The sequence below is a fragment of the Drosophila ananassae genome, chromosome 2R, assembly GCF_017639315.1.
Source record: "Drosophila ananassae strain 14024-0371.13 chromosome 2R, ASM1763931v2, whole genome shotgun sequence".
NCBI classification, from domain to species: Eukaryota; Metazoa; Arthropoda; class Insecta; order Diptera; family Drosophilidae; genus Drosophila; species Drosophila ananassae.
The window spans coordinates 2,990,075-3,006,107 of NC_057928.1; the positions used below are offsets into that span (position 1 = coordinate 2,990,075).

The 16,033-nt window shown below is 37.8% G+C and overlaps 1 protein-coding gene and 1 long non-coding RNA gene across 4 annotated transcripts in view; one reads left to right on the forward strand and one right to left on the reverse strand.

Moving 5' to 3' along the window:
• The window catches only part of LOC6502732 (cytochrome P450 307a1), a 174,689-nt gene that overhangs the window by 110,516 nt on the left and 48,140 nt on the right, over window positions 1–16,033 (forward strand). Inside the window, exons 1-2 of one of the 3 annotated variants that reach the window (XM_044714746.1) lie at window positions 9,036–9,095; window positions 9,185–9,556. The exons of 1 other annotated variant lie outside the window; for it this stretch is intronic. In XM_044714746.1, coding sequence (XP_044570681.1) covers window positions 9,280–9,556 — 277 coding nt within the window. In that variant the 5' untranslated portion in view covers window positions 9,036–9,095; window positions 9,185–9,279. Of the gene's footprint in view, window positions 1–9,006; window positions 9,557–16,033 lie in introns of those variants that run through there. One more of the 3 variants, XM_032454654.2, reaches the window with a different exon arrangement.
• On the reverse strand, window positions 7,189–8,001 carry LOC116655858. The gene is made up of 2 exons (XR_004310939.2): window positions 7,606–8,001; window positions 7,189–7,550 (listed from the first exon to the last, which is right to left on the reverse strand). It is a non-coding gene; the product is annotated as an uncharacterized LOC116655858 (long non-coding RNA).

Below are 16,033 nucleotides of genomic sequence, written 5' to 3' on the forward strand. Positions count from 1 at the left end.
GAATGATCGGTCACTACTTCAAATGGCTGCATTTCTAAATACCCCCGAAATCTTTCGATGGCTGCAATAACTGCTAGACATTCCCGCTCTGTTACACTATAATTTCTTTGAGCCTTAGACAATTTTTTTGACATGTATGCGATCGGTCTTTCTTCTCCTTCGTCGGATAATTGCACTAACACAGCCCCAATGCCAAAATCACTAGCGTCACAATGAAGAAAAAACTTCTTGGTAAAGTCAGCATTTTGCAAAACGGGTGCGGAAGTAAGTTGGACTTTCAATTTTTCCATGGCTTCCTGCGCTTCATTCGTCCAGGTGAACTTTCTACTTTTTTTTTAACAGTTCTGTCATAGGAAATGACAACTCCGCGAAGCTAGCAATGAACCTACGGTACCAATTACAAATTCCTAAGAAACCTCTTAATTGTTTCATGTTACGAGGAGCCGGCCAATTTAGAATACAGGATATTTTTTCCGGATCCGTAGATATTCCTCCATTTCCAATTATGTAACCCAAGTAGTTAACTTTTGTTACACAAAAATGGCTTTTCCTAACATTTAACGTTAAGTTTGCTTTGCGAAATTGCTGTGCAATTCGTACAAGGACTGCTAAATGGGATTGAAAATCATCTGTAACAATACACAAATCATCTAAATATCCGAAAACACAGTATCGTAGATCTGGTGGAATAAGATCATCCATCAGACGACACATGGTTGACGGTGCGTTGCACAGACCAAAAGGCATAACTTCGAATTGAAATAATCCTCGACCTGGCACTGTAAACGCTGTTAAGGGTTTAGCTTCCTCGGTTAATTCAATTTGCCAATAGGCATCTTTTAGATCCAGTTTACTAATAATATTTGCCTTTGGAAGACGCGAAAATATTCCCTCAATACTTTGTAGTGGGTATGCATCTTTCAGAGTAACCTCATTTAATTTTCGAGCGTCCAGACAAATTCGGACTTTATTTGGTTTAATAACCATTCGAATGGGTGAGCTCCATGCACTTTTAGATGGTGCAATCACTTTAAGTTCTAGCATACGATCAATTTCAGTATATAAGACTTTCTCCACAGCTGGACTAATAGGATAATGTCTCTGTTTAACAGAAGACGCATTTCCCGTATCTATATGATGTTTAATTAAGGACGTTCGCCCCAAACCTTGTTTTTCGAAATTGGGAAACATTTCTTTCACTGCTTCTAATTGCTGAAGTTCCATGGCAGTCAACGGATATTGATCCTCTTTGGCGGTGTTAAAGTCCTGCCCACTATCTGCTGGCTCAATGGATCCCACTATTCCGGGCGCTAATTGAAACGTTCGCCAGAAATCAATTCCGAGAATAAGACGCTGTGCAATTGTCGGAATAACATAGAGTTCCACTTCCTTTTCTTCTCCTTTATATCTCATTGCTACTTTTAATATGCCTGAAACTTGATGTGGTTTAGCATCCGCCGTTTTAACCTGGGAGACTATTGATTTATATCCACCTACACCACTAAAGTCTTGGTTTGCTAACTCAGCTCCAATACAACTAATATTTGCTCCGGTGTCTAGTAACCCCCATTCTGTAAAATCTAAAAATTCTACACTAGCATAACTTCGGTTATCCGCATTATTTTGAAATATAGTAGATATTAATCTATGTTGTTTCTTACAAAGGTTCTTATAATATTTCTTTATCCGAATCGAATTTCTTTTTCGAGGGATTATATTTTCCGAAAAAATTTTATTTCTAACTTCATAATAATTTTTCAAACGTTCTTCATATGGCCTAAACTTAGTATCTACCTCATTTTCTATCTTGGCATCTGGTATATTATCTTGAGTTGTAATGATACGCTCTTCTAGTTTCTTATTTAAAAGTGTGTATCTATTTAAATTTGTAAACTCCGAGTTATTTATTGGTGGGACATCCGATTGTTTTGAGATGCCCCGGATTTCCGGTTTTCCGAACTGGTTTTACAGTAAATACAATTGGGCTTATAGATGTCAGGCTTCCCGCACCCATAACAAAATATACGTCTATCCCCTAGACAGTCTTGCCAAAAGTGTCCCGTTACTCCGCAATTCCAACAAGTTATGTTAGCCGGATTTCTTTGTATAGCAGAGATGTCTAAGCTGTTGTTTTCGGATTTATTTTCCTCAATCTCCTCTACTGCATATACCCGATAAGGTCCTCCCTCTTTTGATTTCGTTACGTTGCGAAGAGATCGCCCTGCTTCTTGTAAAAAGTGTTCTCTCCTTTGTACTAGCCGTCTTAAATGATCGATGGAGTATATTTCTTCAAATAATAATCTATCTTTCATATCAGTAAGTAAATTTCCCTGAACTAGTTCAATTAATTCTGATTCCTCAAACTCAACAGATAGCTTATCCATTAGTTTGCAAATAGCTTCGTAATATGTGTCAAATGTTTCGCCAGGTTTTTGTTTTCGAGCTCGAATTTGTTCCCGCAATTCTGTTTTTGAGCGGTTCTCTTTATATTGTTCACGTAGCCCTGTGCAAAATTGATTCCAAGTAAATGTTTCTGTTCGTTTATGAAATCTCCAGAACCATGAACTAGCTTTGCCTGTTAATAGCTGATGAACATTTTTGGCCATTGCCTCAAGATCGTTATTAAGATGTTCTCGTGTTAACACTTTAACTCGATATAAAAATTCGTCAACTGATAATCCTTCCGCAGTCCCTTCGAACCGAACTCCCCATTTTTGGATAATATCTGCTACTTTGTTGCTAGTATGCCCTGAGGAAAAAGCTCTAGGGCTTGGTACATCGAAGTCCCTTTGATCTTGACCCATCGAATTTTCAACTCCGTTTCTTAGTACCAATGAAGAAAGCATTCTATCTACTGTTTCTCTAACTAGGTGTTCTATGTTTGGTCGTACCCAATTATCATTATTTCTTGGAAATTGCCTTGGAGGTCTGCCTCGCTGTGATCTTCCCCGTTGTGGACTATTCCTTGGTATTTCATAATTTAAAGGCCGAGTATTTAAGCTTCTTTCACTCTCGCTTGCTGGGTTGCTTTGAGCCCAGTTCAATCGCTGCTCAGACCGAATCTGTGACGTACCTACATTTCCCTCCTCTAGCTGGAGCTGTCTAACCACAGACCTAGTGTTTGGTCGATTTAACTGTCGCTCTTTTTCTTCTCCAGGCTTCGCACCAGGAGAACAGTTTCCTACTACTACTCGTACATCCTTTTTCAATACTTTAGCTAAACATGATGGACATTCATTCTCCTTGTCAGGATGAAATCTCAGTTCCATACAAGATTTATGAAAAATATGCTTGCAATTAGTAATTACACATGGCTGCGTATTTTCCATGACGTTTTCGCAAATAACGCATACGTTCGGTATTGCCTCTGCACCACTTTGTTCCGGGGTACGTTGAATTGGCATTTTAAATTAATATTTTTTTTTATATTTGTATAGATTGATTACTTAAAAGTTTCCGTTTGTTGACCTTTGTTGGAAATGTGAGTAGTTAATTTTCTTTTTCTGCATATTGTTAACTGTCCCTCCTCTAAATTTTTAGGTTATTTATTTTTTTTCTCTATTTAATTAATATGTTTGGTCTATTTCAATTACCTTAGGTTACACTAGAATGCTTCAAAAAGGTTTTGTTTCTACGCTTATATCAACGGACAAAAATACGCTCTCGCATATGTTTTTGTGTTCCAGCCGATACTAACATAATAACAGAACCTATTCTATTCATTTCTTATATGTATCCCACTTGATGAATATTTGTTGCTTGACTCCGGTCTTTTAAAATATCCCTGATTATATACCTTACTCTTCGGTCGGGTTGTTCGATTATTCAAGCTCCCCAAATTCCAGAAGGGTATACCATTTCGATATTCTATCCTAACAACCAAATTTCATACGAAAGCAAAACGAGCAATTTTATTTACTGTGGATGAGTACTCAGAATTAGATGTTCAACAGTATTCTGCACCAGTGTTCCGAAAAGTTAACCTCTTTCCTTTGGTCGCAATTAATAAGCCTCCGCTTGTTAATGCAAAATCCTAAATAAAAAAAATGTTATTTCGGCTCTACCGTTCTACTCTTCCACGGGCCGGCGGTTATTGAATCTATTACGAATCCTTTTCACCGTGCCTCACCGTATGGGCGCCAAATCTTTGTAACCTTCTGCCTAGCTGTATCCAGCTACTGCATAATGTACTAGGTACTCGCAACGGGACCCTTATTAAGTGTAGCTCTTTCGGGAGATGGGGTGGGTTTTGCTAATATCAGTAAATTTGATCACTACAAGAATCATTAAAGAGTCCCTACTGAAACTAAATTTCCACTTGATCGTGGAGAACGCACAAAAAAAAAAACCAGAAAACTTGGGGTCATTGCCCCCAAGAAGATAAGCTTAGGAATTGCAAGATAACAAGGAGGAAAGAAATCACAACAGAGAAAAAGAAAAAAAAATGTGCCGACAATGATGTTAGAATTCGGACACGGTTTCACTACCCACCCTACCTTAGTCTTAAGAGAATTGTTGTTAAGACCCCAATTATCATTTCTACTCACATTTCCAAGGTCACGGAAATACTGACTTACTCCCTCATACTTCTATTTTTTTTTTTTTAAGTAATATATTTTCACAAACTTCAGCTTAACTTTAGGATCTTACAATAATAAAAGAGAAGTAATTTCATGTTCAATTCGGGTATGATCTTAGAATTTTTGGTTAATTAACATTATTGGCTAAAACCTATCTTAATAATATAGTATAATAATAATAATAATAATAAGGTGGACCTCATTCATTATTTGAGATTTAAAATTGACAACAAATTTTAAGTTGCTAAGTTGCTCTATTTGAGTTCGAATGCACTTGAAGGTTTAGGCTAGCAAAAAAAACAAATGACGAAAGCAAAACAAACAAGCACCTGCTGTCTGCAAGCTTATCGGCTTGGCAGAGGTTATTAGTGGTTATTGATATGAGCATGGCAGAATAGCATAATTGCTCGATTGATAGGTAATTTGTTTTCTTTTTTTCATATACATTTGTTTTTTTCTTTTAAATCTTTCAAACCAGTTCTTAGAATTTTTAACCTCCTACACATTCTGATCTTTTAAAATTTTTCTCTTTTAGGTATTTAGTTATCTTTTAAAATTTTCTCTGTTAGGTATTTAGTTATTTTTTTAGGTTTTATTTTTTTGTTCACTCACCCCCAATGTGATGATCCTCGATGAAGGCCTTCATGTTGGAGTCTCGTAGAGGTTGGGCTGATTAGTGGAGAGGTTGAATTTCTTAAATATATCTTACAACTACATTATTTCTCTTTTTGCATGCCTTTCCTTATTTACATTTTTGTTTTTCTTTAGTTCAATTCGAGTTCGTAGAATTTAATGTACTTTAATAGAATTCATAATTTCTTTTCACTATATACAGTGGGGAGCAAAAGTGATTCCATGTTCAGAATATGCATGTTGAACCGCTCATAAAACGTAAACCAATGAACCAAATGAAACAAACTTTTTTTTTCTCGATTACTTATTTAATTTGTAAGAAATAGACTTAAATACTACAATAATACAAGAAAAAATGTAAGAGATTGAAAAAAAAAACAAAAACAGAAGGCATGTACTCAGTTTTGCACCTTTAATGGAAAAATTTAAGGAAATATTAAATTAATATTTAGTCCAAAGACCCTTATTGTCTATTACATTTTTAATGCGCTTTGGCATACTATTAACTAAGTTCTCTATAATTTCTTTAGGAATTTGGTTCCATTCAATCTCCACGCGTCTCCAGAGATCGTCCAGGTTGCTTGGGGCCGATTGATATTGCCCGAGCCGTCGCTTCACAATTGACCATAAGTTTTCAATTGGATTGAGGTCGGGACTTTGAGCTGGCCACTCCATGACCTTAAAATTTTGTTTTGCCAACCATTCTTTTACAATTTTTGCGGTGTGCTTAGGATCCCCATTCTGTTGGAAAGTGATTTCTCCTTCAGGATAGGCACACTTGTCGAGAAAATTGTGAAGATGGGTCTTTAAAATGTTTAAATAGTCCTCTTTTCGCATTATTCCATCAATTTTGTGCAATGGCCCAACGTGCCACCATGTAAAGCACCCCCAAGCCATTACATTTCCTCCTCCATGCTTTACGGTTTGCTTTACATGATGTCTCTGAAGCTTGTCACCGGGCCTATGCCAATAGTACTGCTTCCCATCCGACTGGAAACGGTTAAACTTGGATTCGTCCGAGCAGATAACACGTTTCCAGTCTTCTATAGTCCAGTTTTTGTGGGTCTTTGCAAATTGTAACCGAGCCTTAACATTTTTCTCGGATAGAGCTGGTTTATTTTTTTTCACAGAGGCGACATATCCAATTCTAGCCAGTGCTCTTCTAGCTGTCCATCGACTTACGGGTTTATTTAACTCTGTAGAAGCATTTGCTGGTGTTAAAAGCTTATCCTTCCTCATGTTGGACATTATAAGTCGAGCGTCAGAGTCGGTTAGGAGACGGGGGCGACCATTCAACACATTTTCGGAAGCAACATTTTGCCTTTTTTTCACCTTGACCACCACAGACTGACTAATTTTCAGCTTTTCAGCAATTTTGCGTGTCGAAAAGCCACTTTTAGTCATAGCAACAATACTATTTTCGGTATCTGCTGATAGCTTCTTCATTTTACAAATATAAGTTGGCGACTAATTTCTCAATTTATTAAAATTTACTTTGAACTATAAGAAATGTGCGACTCTTTGAATTATGACAACAACTAATGCATGAAAAAGACATAAAACAGTAAATCTGCAAATATTTTGGTGATAAGAAAACAGGGAGAGCAAAATCAGGTGCGAATATTGGAAGGTGCAAAACTGAGTACATGCCTTCTGTTTTTGTTTTTTTTTTCTATCTCTTACATTTTTTCTTGTATTATTGTAGTATTTAAGTCTATTTCTTACAAATTAAATAAGTAATCGAGAAAAAAAAAGTTTGTTTCATTTGGTTCATTGGTTTACGTTTTATGAGCGGTTCAACATGCATATTCTGAACATGGAATCACTTTTGCTCCCCACTGTATATATATTTTTTTTTTTCTTTAAATTTCTAGTTCAATATAAGTTCATACTTTTTTAATGTAATTGAATATAATTATTACTATTATTTTTCTATATCTATAATTTCTTTCGTATTCATTTCTTTTACATCTAATTTTTTTTTTTTTTTTTTTTTTTTAATTTCTAGTTCAATATAAGTTCGTAATATTTTAATGTAATTTAATTTTTGTGTTTGTGAACAACAACCGAAATGTAATAAACGATTGGAAGGCGACTCTCGTTCGCTATTGTATACTTTGATATCGTTTTATATTTATAGGTGATATCCGAAATTTCTCCTATCCGGTGTATCAGTATTGATTTGCGAATAAAGGTAGACGGGATAGACTAAGTGGGTGTTTTTTTTTTATCTTTGATAGGGTTACTCATCCTGATAAAAACTATGTGTAATGATCCAGGTATGGAATCCAGGTGGTGCGGGTGGGACTCACGTGGATTTTCGGCCATAGAAGACGCCTTATGGAAACAAGGTTGAGATAAAAATTCGGCTGGCGAGCTTGAAAATCATTACCTGATCCCAGGCTAGGTTTGTTTGCGACTTTACTGATGTCTTTGCTTTACTTATTTTTCCAATGATGTGTGGGGATTTTTCAGATTTAATTTGTTTTATTTTGTTGTGATCACTTTGCACGTGTTTCACCCACTTGATTTATGGATATGGTGTAGCTGGTACTAAGGTGTGCGTCTGCTTAGTTTGACAGCTCAAAAAAGAAAAAGACTTTTGAAGGCACCTAATAAGCTGCTAGGGCTAATGTCAAGGTAAGTACTAACGCCTAGTATGCACATTAGGAATGAATAAAACAAAAAAAAATTGCTAACACCTATCGATAAAAGTGGAGAGTTTCGTTAAGATTAGACGTTATTCTAATCTAATTTTTTTGAAACTCGAATGGGCAGCACAGGTGACCATTACATCTGTTGGCATTTCTATATCCAATTAATCCACTTTAACAACGCTGTACATCTAGCGTATGAACCAGAAGCACACAAAGAAGCCAATGGTGCCGGTTAGCAGAAAGAAAAGGAATACCATGATGGCCGTGTAACCGAAATACAGGAACGTCGAGGCGCTATCCTTGATCGAGAGCTTTGTCACAAAGTAGTGCAACAGTATATAAACAGATAGACAGCTGTGAAGCCGGACGTCAGAAAGGAGCACCACCACCAATGATAGTCCTCGGCAAACAAAGGGAAATAGCACAGCAATCCATTTAAAATCGTATTTCTTGAATAACTTTTGAATGAAATGTAAGATCGGGATGGTTAAGGAGTCAATCTCGTATTCTAGAGTAAAATGTGATTAGGGAAAACTCGTTACACCAATGTCGCCTCTAGCACCAACTTTGTGAACTCAAATTAAATCATTTTTATCCAAACAGCTTCCAAACTAAATAATTTGTAACTAATATAAGGATAATAATTATCTTTATCAATAATACAATACCTTATAAACAATGATACAATTTTTTATTTAGTGACATATACAGTAGGGAGCAAATTTGAGTACATGTTGAAAATTTGATGTTTAAGTGCTCATAACACATAAACGCGAAAGTAAATGGTAACACCTTTTTTTTCTAAGATTATATATCTTATTCATAACAAAATGGTTTATTTATTTTAACCATTAAAGAAGCCGTTTACTAGATATAAATTAATATCAGTAGCAACATGCATATACTCAGTTTAGAACCTGACGTGATTCGAACTGTATTGTTGTAGGTACTGTAGGTTACTGTATAATCCGTTTTGTATAAAACATTTTTATAGTTTTTTGGAACCACTTTAACTATATGCTTAGAATGCGCATATAAATAGATTTCAATTTATTATGGGTGTAAATTGAAAATATTACTTATTCTCAATTTCCTTTATGTGTTTGTACTTATAAAATTCTACAGATCTTAAAAGCTTAAAATTCAAATGTGAGCAGGGCAGAATGTGCTAGACATAGAACGAGTATTGTCAGTTTCATCCAGTAATATATAATATCAATCAATAGTAAGGATCATTGATTTCTTTTTGACCAAATACTAAACTTTTGCGTGTTAATATGTTTTTTACGATTTTGTATTTTATAATTACTCTAGCTTTTATAGTTAGTTCGATTTCCTATATCTTACTATTTCTTAATTTCAAACAAAAAGCATTAGTTTCGATCGGTTTTTTTGATAAAAAAAAAGAAATGAGAAAGTTTGTTCAAGCATCTGGTCCACTACCTTGGCCGATTGTGGGGAACTTGGATTTACTCGGTAGATTTAAAAATAATCCATTCGAGGCATTCAGTTCACTAACAAAACGTTATGGTGACATATATTCTCTAACTCTTGGTCACACGCGGTGCTTAGTGGTAAACAATATAGATTTAATCAAAGAGGTTTTAAATAAAAACGGAAAATACCTCGGTGGACGTCCGGATTTTGTTCGATACCATAAATTATTTGGTGGAGACCGAAACAATTGTAAGTAAATTTAATTTAATATTAAAAACTTTTAGTTTAGTTTTAGTTTTATACAGCAAGTGACTTTGTTATAAAGTTTTTCTTGGATGTGCCGAAGTATATATTTATTATATGTAATATTGTATATCTATATTGAAATTTTTCGTCACCAAAAATTTAGTTAAGATATTTCGGGCGTGGTATGTGGGTTCGTCACGCGGTATTCGTAGAGTATAAGGGTATTTTCTATTCGTGCGAGGGTAGTAACAGGGGGAAGGAATCATCTCTGACCCCATAAAGTATACATATTCTTGATTAGTATATTATATATCCATATCCATCTGTGGATATCAGAGAATGTAATACCCACGCATATCAAGTTTGTTTCAAATTATGGCCCCCAAAAATTTCCTATTTTTTTAGCGTTAGTTCAGGAAATTATTTTGAAAAAGTTTTGATACATAAATAATTTATATCTGAACAAAAAATGTCAATTAAATCGGTCGAAATTTCAAGGACTTATAGACATTTATATTCTGATTCCCATATTGGGTTGGAAGTTGATTGTTGTTAGGGAATTGGTTTCAGTAGGGTTGGCTAGAGCCAGAAAGACGTTTGTTTATACGAAAATCAAATCGGCAACTCAATTTGTTTATGTAATGCTATGAGTGTACCTTAGCTTCACAGCTAGCACCAACGGTAGCTATACTTATCGAACTGTATGTTGAGTAAGCGCCTTTTTCTAGAAATGAACGATATGTCAATAGTTGCCTTATGTCAAGGGCTATCTCCACATGAAATATAAACAGTATCGTTAGAGCCAATTTAAAAAAAAATAAAAAAATTTTCTTTAAAAAAAATTCTTTTCAGTGTATTTTTTTTTTTCTTACGAATTAGACATTTGATCTTAAAGAAAGTGAAAAGATATGCGAATGCTTGGATGGCCACTAAAGTGATGCAGGTTGAGTGAGAGTCGCTGCCGACTTCGCGCTTCTCGACGGGGCCAGTGGTGCCGGTATTTTACAAAGCTAAACAAGCCTTCTCCCTCCTTCTCCCCGTTGCCGATGATAATATTCAGCGGCCAGATTTCTGCACCATTCTTTGAACTTCGATAGCCATCTTTACCCGACACGAACTGGCTGGCAAAACGCGGAAACCTATTTTGGACGGAAACAAATTTCTGCTGACTCTGTAAATGCCATTGAAGATCTTCGAGATTATCTTCTTTATTATATATAGGAAGCCCGCACTAAGCCGTTTGTTTTAAGCTACTAACGAAGAGCTCGAAAATGATTCCAACTAGGTTCGCCTTCCAATCAAGCACAAATTGGAATCTCAGGCGAGATTTCACTCACGATCACGTGCAGGTATTTACACTTGACACTGTGACTTATGAGACAAAGCCAGCGTCTGTTCTATTAGTTCCTTCTATGCACCAGTTTTCTGAAGAAAAAGGTCCCCGGTTCGCCATAGGCTCTCGTGTTATTCTTCCACCCTCGTTACCAGGGTGAAGATTTCATTGCAGAAGCTGTGCAGGATATCATCATGGAATGAGAGCCTTTCCCTGCGCTGCAACGAGTTGGTGCCAGTTAATCAAGTTTTCTCGTGTATCCAATCCTTCCCCGACTTAGTCACATTATCCAGGCAGTTGGTCGGGTAGTTCTTGTTCGGGTTGAGAATCTTGTTATGCCACATAGGTTCTATCGTTTATTTGCTTATATTAAAGATTTTTTTTCACAATTATTTTTTTGTTGTTACCGTTGCTTGCTTACCTTAGGTATTATGCTTCGTTAGGTAATACCTTCGTGAATACCTTTTAACAATAAATAAAAAACTATAAATTCGATATAAACTGAAAAATAAAAATCTTTTGAAAATAATGCGTATGTTTTTTATATACAAATGAAATAATAATAAATAGATTCACCAAAACCTCACGGTTGGGGAACTGTTAGATCATAAGCCTATCCTACACGAATAAAGGAAATTTAGATCCGATCCCTGTAAAATGTTACTTCGGGCGGAGCCGAATTTTATTGTATATATAGGATCGTATATATTTGGTTAAACCTAATGAGAATTTCAACATCGAATCAATTTTCTAAATAAAAATGTTGGAAAAAGCTTCAAACACCTTTAAAAATACCAAGGATCCGATCTTTCTGGTTTATGGCAACTATAGGATATAGACAAGTGCCCATTGGCAAGTGTCCCGTGATGACTCTAATAGCCGTGATGATGCGGGTCCTGTTCATCCTTAGTAATTAGGCTATTCTTCTCTTTGAGATATTGGGCCAGAATTGTTGGGCCAACCGGCAGTTTGAAACGGATTCCCAGCTGAGCTAGTTTTTTTTTTTACTCATGGGAAAGATTTATTGTTTGTCAAGAGCCTCTGGTTGTTTATTTTTGGTGAGGGATGCGGTGGGATTTTGTATGTTCTATAAAAGAGAACTAGTTTTGTATATAACGCGCTCGGTTATTGCTAGTGAGCAGGCCGTTATTGCTTGTCCAATTGGCACATAATGAGTGTGGACATTTTCCTGACAAACGATTGGATATAAGGCTACAGCGACTGTCCTGGGGGTTATGGATCAATGAGTCCCCCCAAAGACCCAACAGATAAGATGAGCGCTTAAAGGGCAGTAGATTTGCACTTATTGGGCTTTACGGCAAGATAGGATATTTGGATTGGTATAAGAATGGATGTGCATTGGAGTTGCATCCAATTAGGAGCTCATGTCAGGCTTCTTGCAGGCTAACTCTCGGCATAGGTCAAGTATCACCTGATTCCGGTACGGGGTGAGACGGTGTGTTGGGATGGAAAGTGGATAGACTATACGAGTATAGTGTGGAAGTAGGGAGTGTGTGAAGCTGTTTGGACTTTTAAGAACCGGCAACTCAAGCGCATTGTCGAAACCGCAAAGCGTGGATACCTCCTTTCTCCCGATGGCTATTCATTTACGAGGAGATATCTACAATGAACCCTTCGCTTCATTCACAGCTAACCTTAATGGAGCATTATTCTCTATCCGCAACAGGTAACCCGTGCAGTGGCCCTAAACTAGACATACTAGGAGTTGTCTCACAATCTTTTGGACCGAACTATTAACTTAACACGAGTATTTTTGTTTTCAACAACTTAAAAAATTATTGCAAATATACCGTATATCAAAGGCGGCATGCCTTCTTCAAATTTGATTAACAGATAAAAGTAAATTTCATGAAATAGAACCGAGAATAGTTGGGTGAATTCCCCCATGAAAATATAAACTTTCGAGTTCATCTTCAATGGAGTGAGAGAAAATATTGAAAAAGCTTCAAAAAAATTTGGAAATCTCATGTCTTCCACACAAAGCTTCTTTGTTGTAAAGCTTCTTGTTGTAATTTAATTGTTGTAATTCTCATCAAAATAAATTTCCTGTTTTCTTTCTCACTTGTTCTATTGTATTTTTTTAACGTCTTACGTTTTTTACTGGTTGTTTGTTGACACAGTCAAGTCATCTTGTAGTGAAATTACATCGAAAATATACTAAATGTTACTGTCCCTCAATATCCTTACTGTCACCCAATATTACTTAAAGAACTCGTTAGTGAAAAGTAATTATTTTTTTGACACTTAAGTCTCTGCTTCAGCTCCAGAAGTAGGTTGAGCTTGCATTCCACGATAAGGTGTCAAATGACTTTTAAAAAAAGTGGGTTTCTAAATTGTATTGCATTAATTGATAAAAAACATATCAGAATTATCTCGCAATATTTTTATTACAATAAAAAGAATCTATCAAATTCTTCTACTCTAAAAAATTTTCCCTTAAGTTGTAACACCTTGCATTATTGTTGTCGATGAAGACTACCCTTTGACGAGATATCTAATTAGACCCTTTCCAAGAAGGTCATTAAATACAAGAAATGAAGTATTTAATGAAAGGCTGTTATCTGCCAGACGGTAAAGACGTGAAGTGCGCCTTTGCGCATTTTGACCGAAAAATTCCGCCAGAAAGGTTCCATCCTCTTCGTCTTCCTCTCTTTATTTTAAAGCGAACGGAAAATAACAACGCGTTATTTTCAAATCATTTATTGATTAACTTTAAACAATCCGGTGTTTATTTTTATTTATTTACTTTTATAAAAACAAACTTTTACCTTTTTCGTTTCCCTGGTGGTTCAAGTTACTTCATGATAAAAAAAAAAAACTATTAATAAATTAATTAATTAATAATCATGGAATTTTAACTTGCCTGTGTTATCTACGGCTGGCTCTGTGAAAATGTTTAACTAAGTGTTTTTGCTAAGTGTGCCGGGTTCACGGCCTCAGTTTCGGATGCTATTTCACGTAGGTCTGGTCTCCACTTTTGCTGTGACGGTTGTCGTGCTGTTCAGGACAAAATGAGATCTTTCGTGAGAAAGACTAAAATTGGATTTAAAGAGTTGTGTTGGGCCAAGCAGCCACCAAAAAGTGCATTTAAAATAATCATAAAATGCTTAGCTGCAGCTGTTAGTGTCAGCGTGTATTCTTCTTTGTTTTGTCTCCCAGTTTCGCATGCGCTTTATTGGTATTTAAAGCGCATGCACTTTGGGAGCTTTGGTGGAGCTTCTGCGCAAGCTCTTAGGTTTTAGGCACTTGTAATTCGGCATTGTTTTGGTTCGGCCGCAGAATTTGTTTTGGGGTTAAATTGACCCACAATAAATTGAATTATAAAATTGAACCTTGTCTGTTAATTCGGCCGCTATGAAGACGCTGATAGCTCAACAGTTGGTGACCTCGACGTGATTTCATCCCGGTTATTATTGTGATCAGCATTAAAAGTGCCAAGAAAGCGCCCTTGTTGTTGTTGGTACAAGTTGCATTTTAATTGAAGCATGGAGTCTGGAGCTGAGACTATTGGAGCTGCTGCCGCAAACCGGGAAAGGATGCTGTGGAGAAGAGCAGAGCTGGCCTGCCAGGAAATGGAGGCGCTGCATCATAAGGTGAAGGCTGCGGCGCGGACTGAGGATTCTTCCCGAATGGCGCTGGAGTCAGTGGAGAAGCGTTTGCGTGAGCGGTTCACCGCGCTTCAAGAAGAGTTGGAGGAGCTTAATTTTAGCGAGATCGGGAGCGATCTGTATTGGAGATTTTCGCAGCTGGCGACTGATGTGGAAGTGGAAATTCAGGTGGAGGTTGCCAAGCGCTCCATGAGAATCGCTGCCCACTCCACACTTCTCGACGGTGCCAGTGCATCGCCAATGCCACACAAGCCAGCCCCCTCCTTGCCACCGTTGCCGATGCCAACATTCAGCGGCGGCTATGCCGAGTGGCCGGATTTCTGCGCCCTTTTTAAGACCACGATTGACAGCCATCCCCACCTAATGATAACGGAAAAGCTCCGGTGGCTCATTTCATGCCTGCGCGAGTCAGCCTTGGATACGGTGAGAGCTCTGGAAATTACTGACGCGAACTACTATGTGGCCCTTGACCTATTGCGTAATCGTTTTAGTAATCGGCGTTTAATATTTCAGTCTCACATTAATGAGATCCTGCAGCTTCGTGTGGTCGAGCCAGGGTCTGTTGCTACTTTGCGGGAGCTATCGGATCGGTTCAATGGGCATATGCGGGCTCTTATGAGTTTCGGATCAGCCGTCGAGATCCAAGGATGTTTGCTTATCCAGATTATCCTGCAGAAGTTGGATCCTGCCACAAAGGCCAAGTGGGAAGACACTCTCGCCGGAAGCAACGACAGCCTTCCGTCTTGGGAGTCCATGGCACGATTTTTGGAGCAAAGGTGCCGGACTCTTGAATGCGTTGACTTCTCTTTGGCGGCGTATCCACCAGCTAACCAAGTGGGCCGAGGTAGATCTTCGAATAACCGATCTTCGTGCATGGTTATTAACGCCCGTCCTGCTCTATGCGCCCTGTGTGGTATTGCGGTGCACGAGCTTCCTTCTTGTTCAAAGTTTAGTTCTTTGACATTTGAGGAACGGTACGACGAAGTGCGGCGTCTGGCTCGCTGTTTTGTTTGTCTGGAGGATGGCCATCTCGCTCGCGGATGCTCAGCTTTCCGCTGCTCGACGAGCAATCACCGTCATCAAATTTTGTTGCACCCTCGCGGGCAGATTTCACCCGCACGAGTCTCCCGCCTCATCGGTGCCGTTTCTGTTGCGCACTCATCCCGCTCAATTAACCCTGTTATGAACCAGGATCGCAATGCTGAGCTAGTGCTCCTGCCAACAGCCAATGTGCTCGTTCGTGGTCGATCTGGAGCATTCTTGCCTTGCCGAGTTTTATTGGATTCCTGTTCACAAGTGCACTTCATCTCGTCTCGGCTGGCGAATGAACTTCAGCTTGGCCGTTCCAAATGCTCCACAACGGTGGCCGGTTTCGGCGGCGCTGGGTTTGCCCCTTCCAACAGTGTTTTTGAAGGCCCACCCTTCAATGGGGGGAGGATGTTGGGCCAAGCAGCCACCAAAAAGTGCATTTAAAATAATCATAAAATGCTTAGCTGCAGCTGTTGTTGTCAGCAAGTA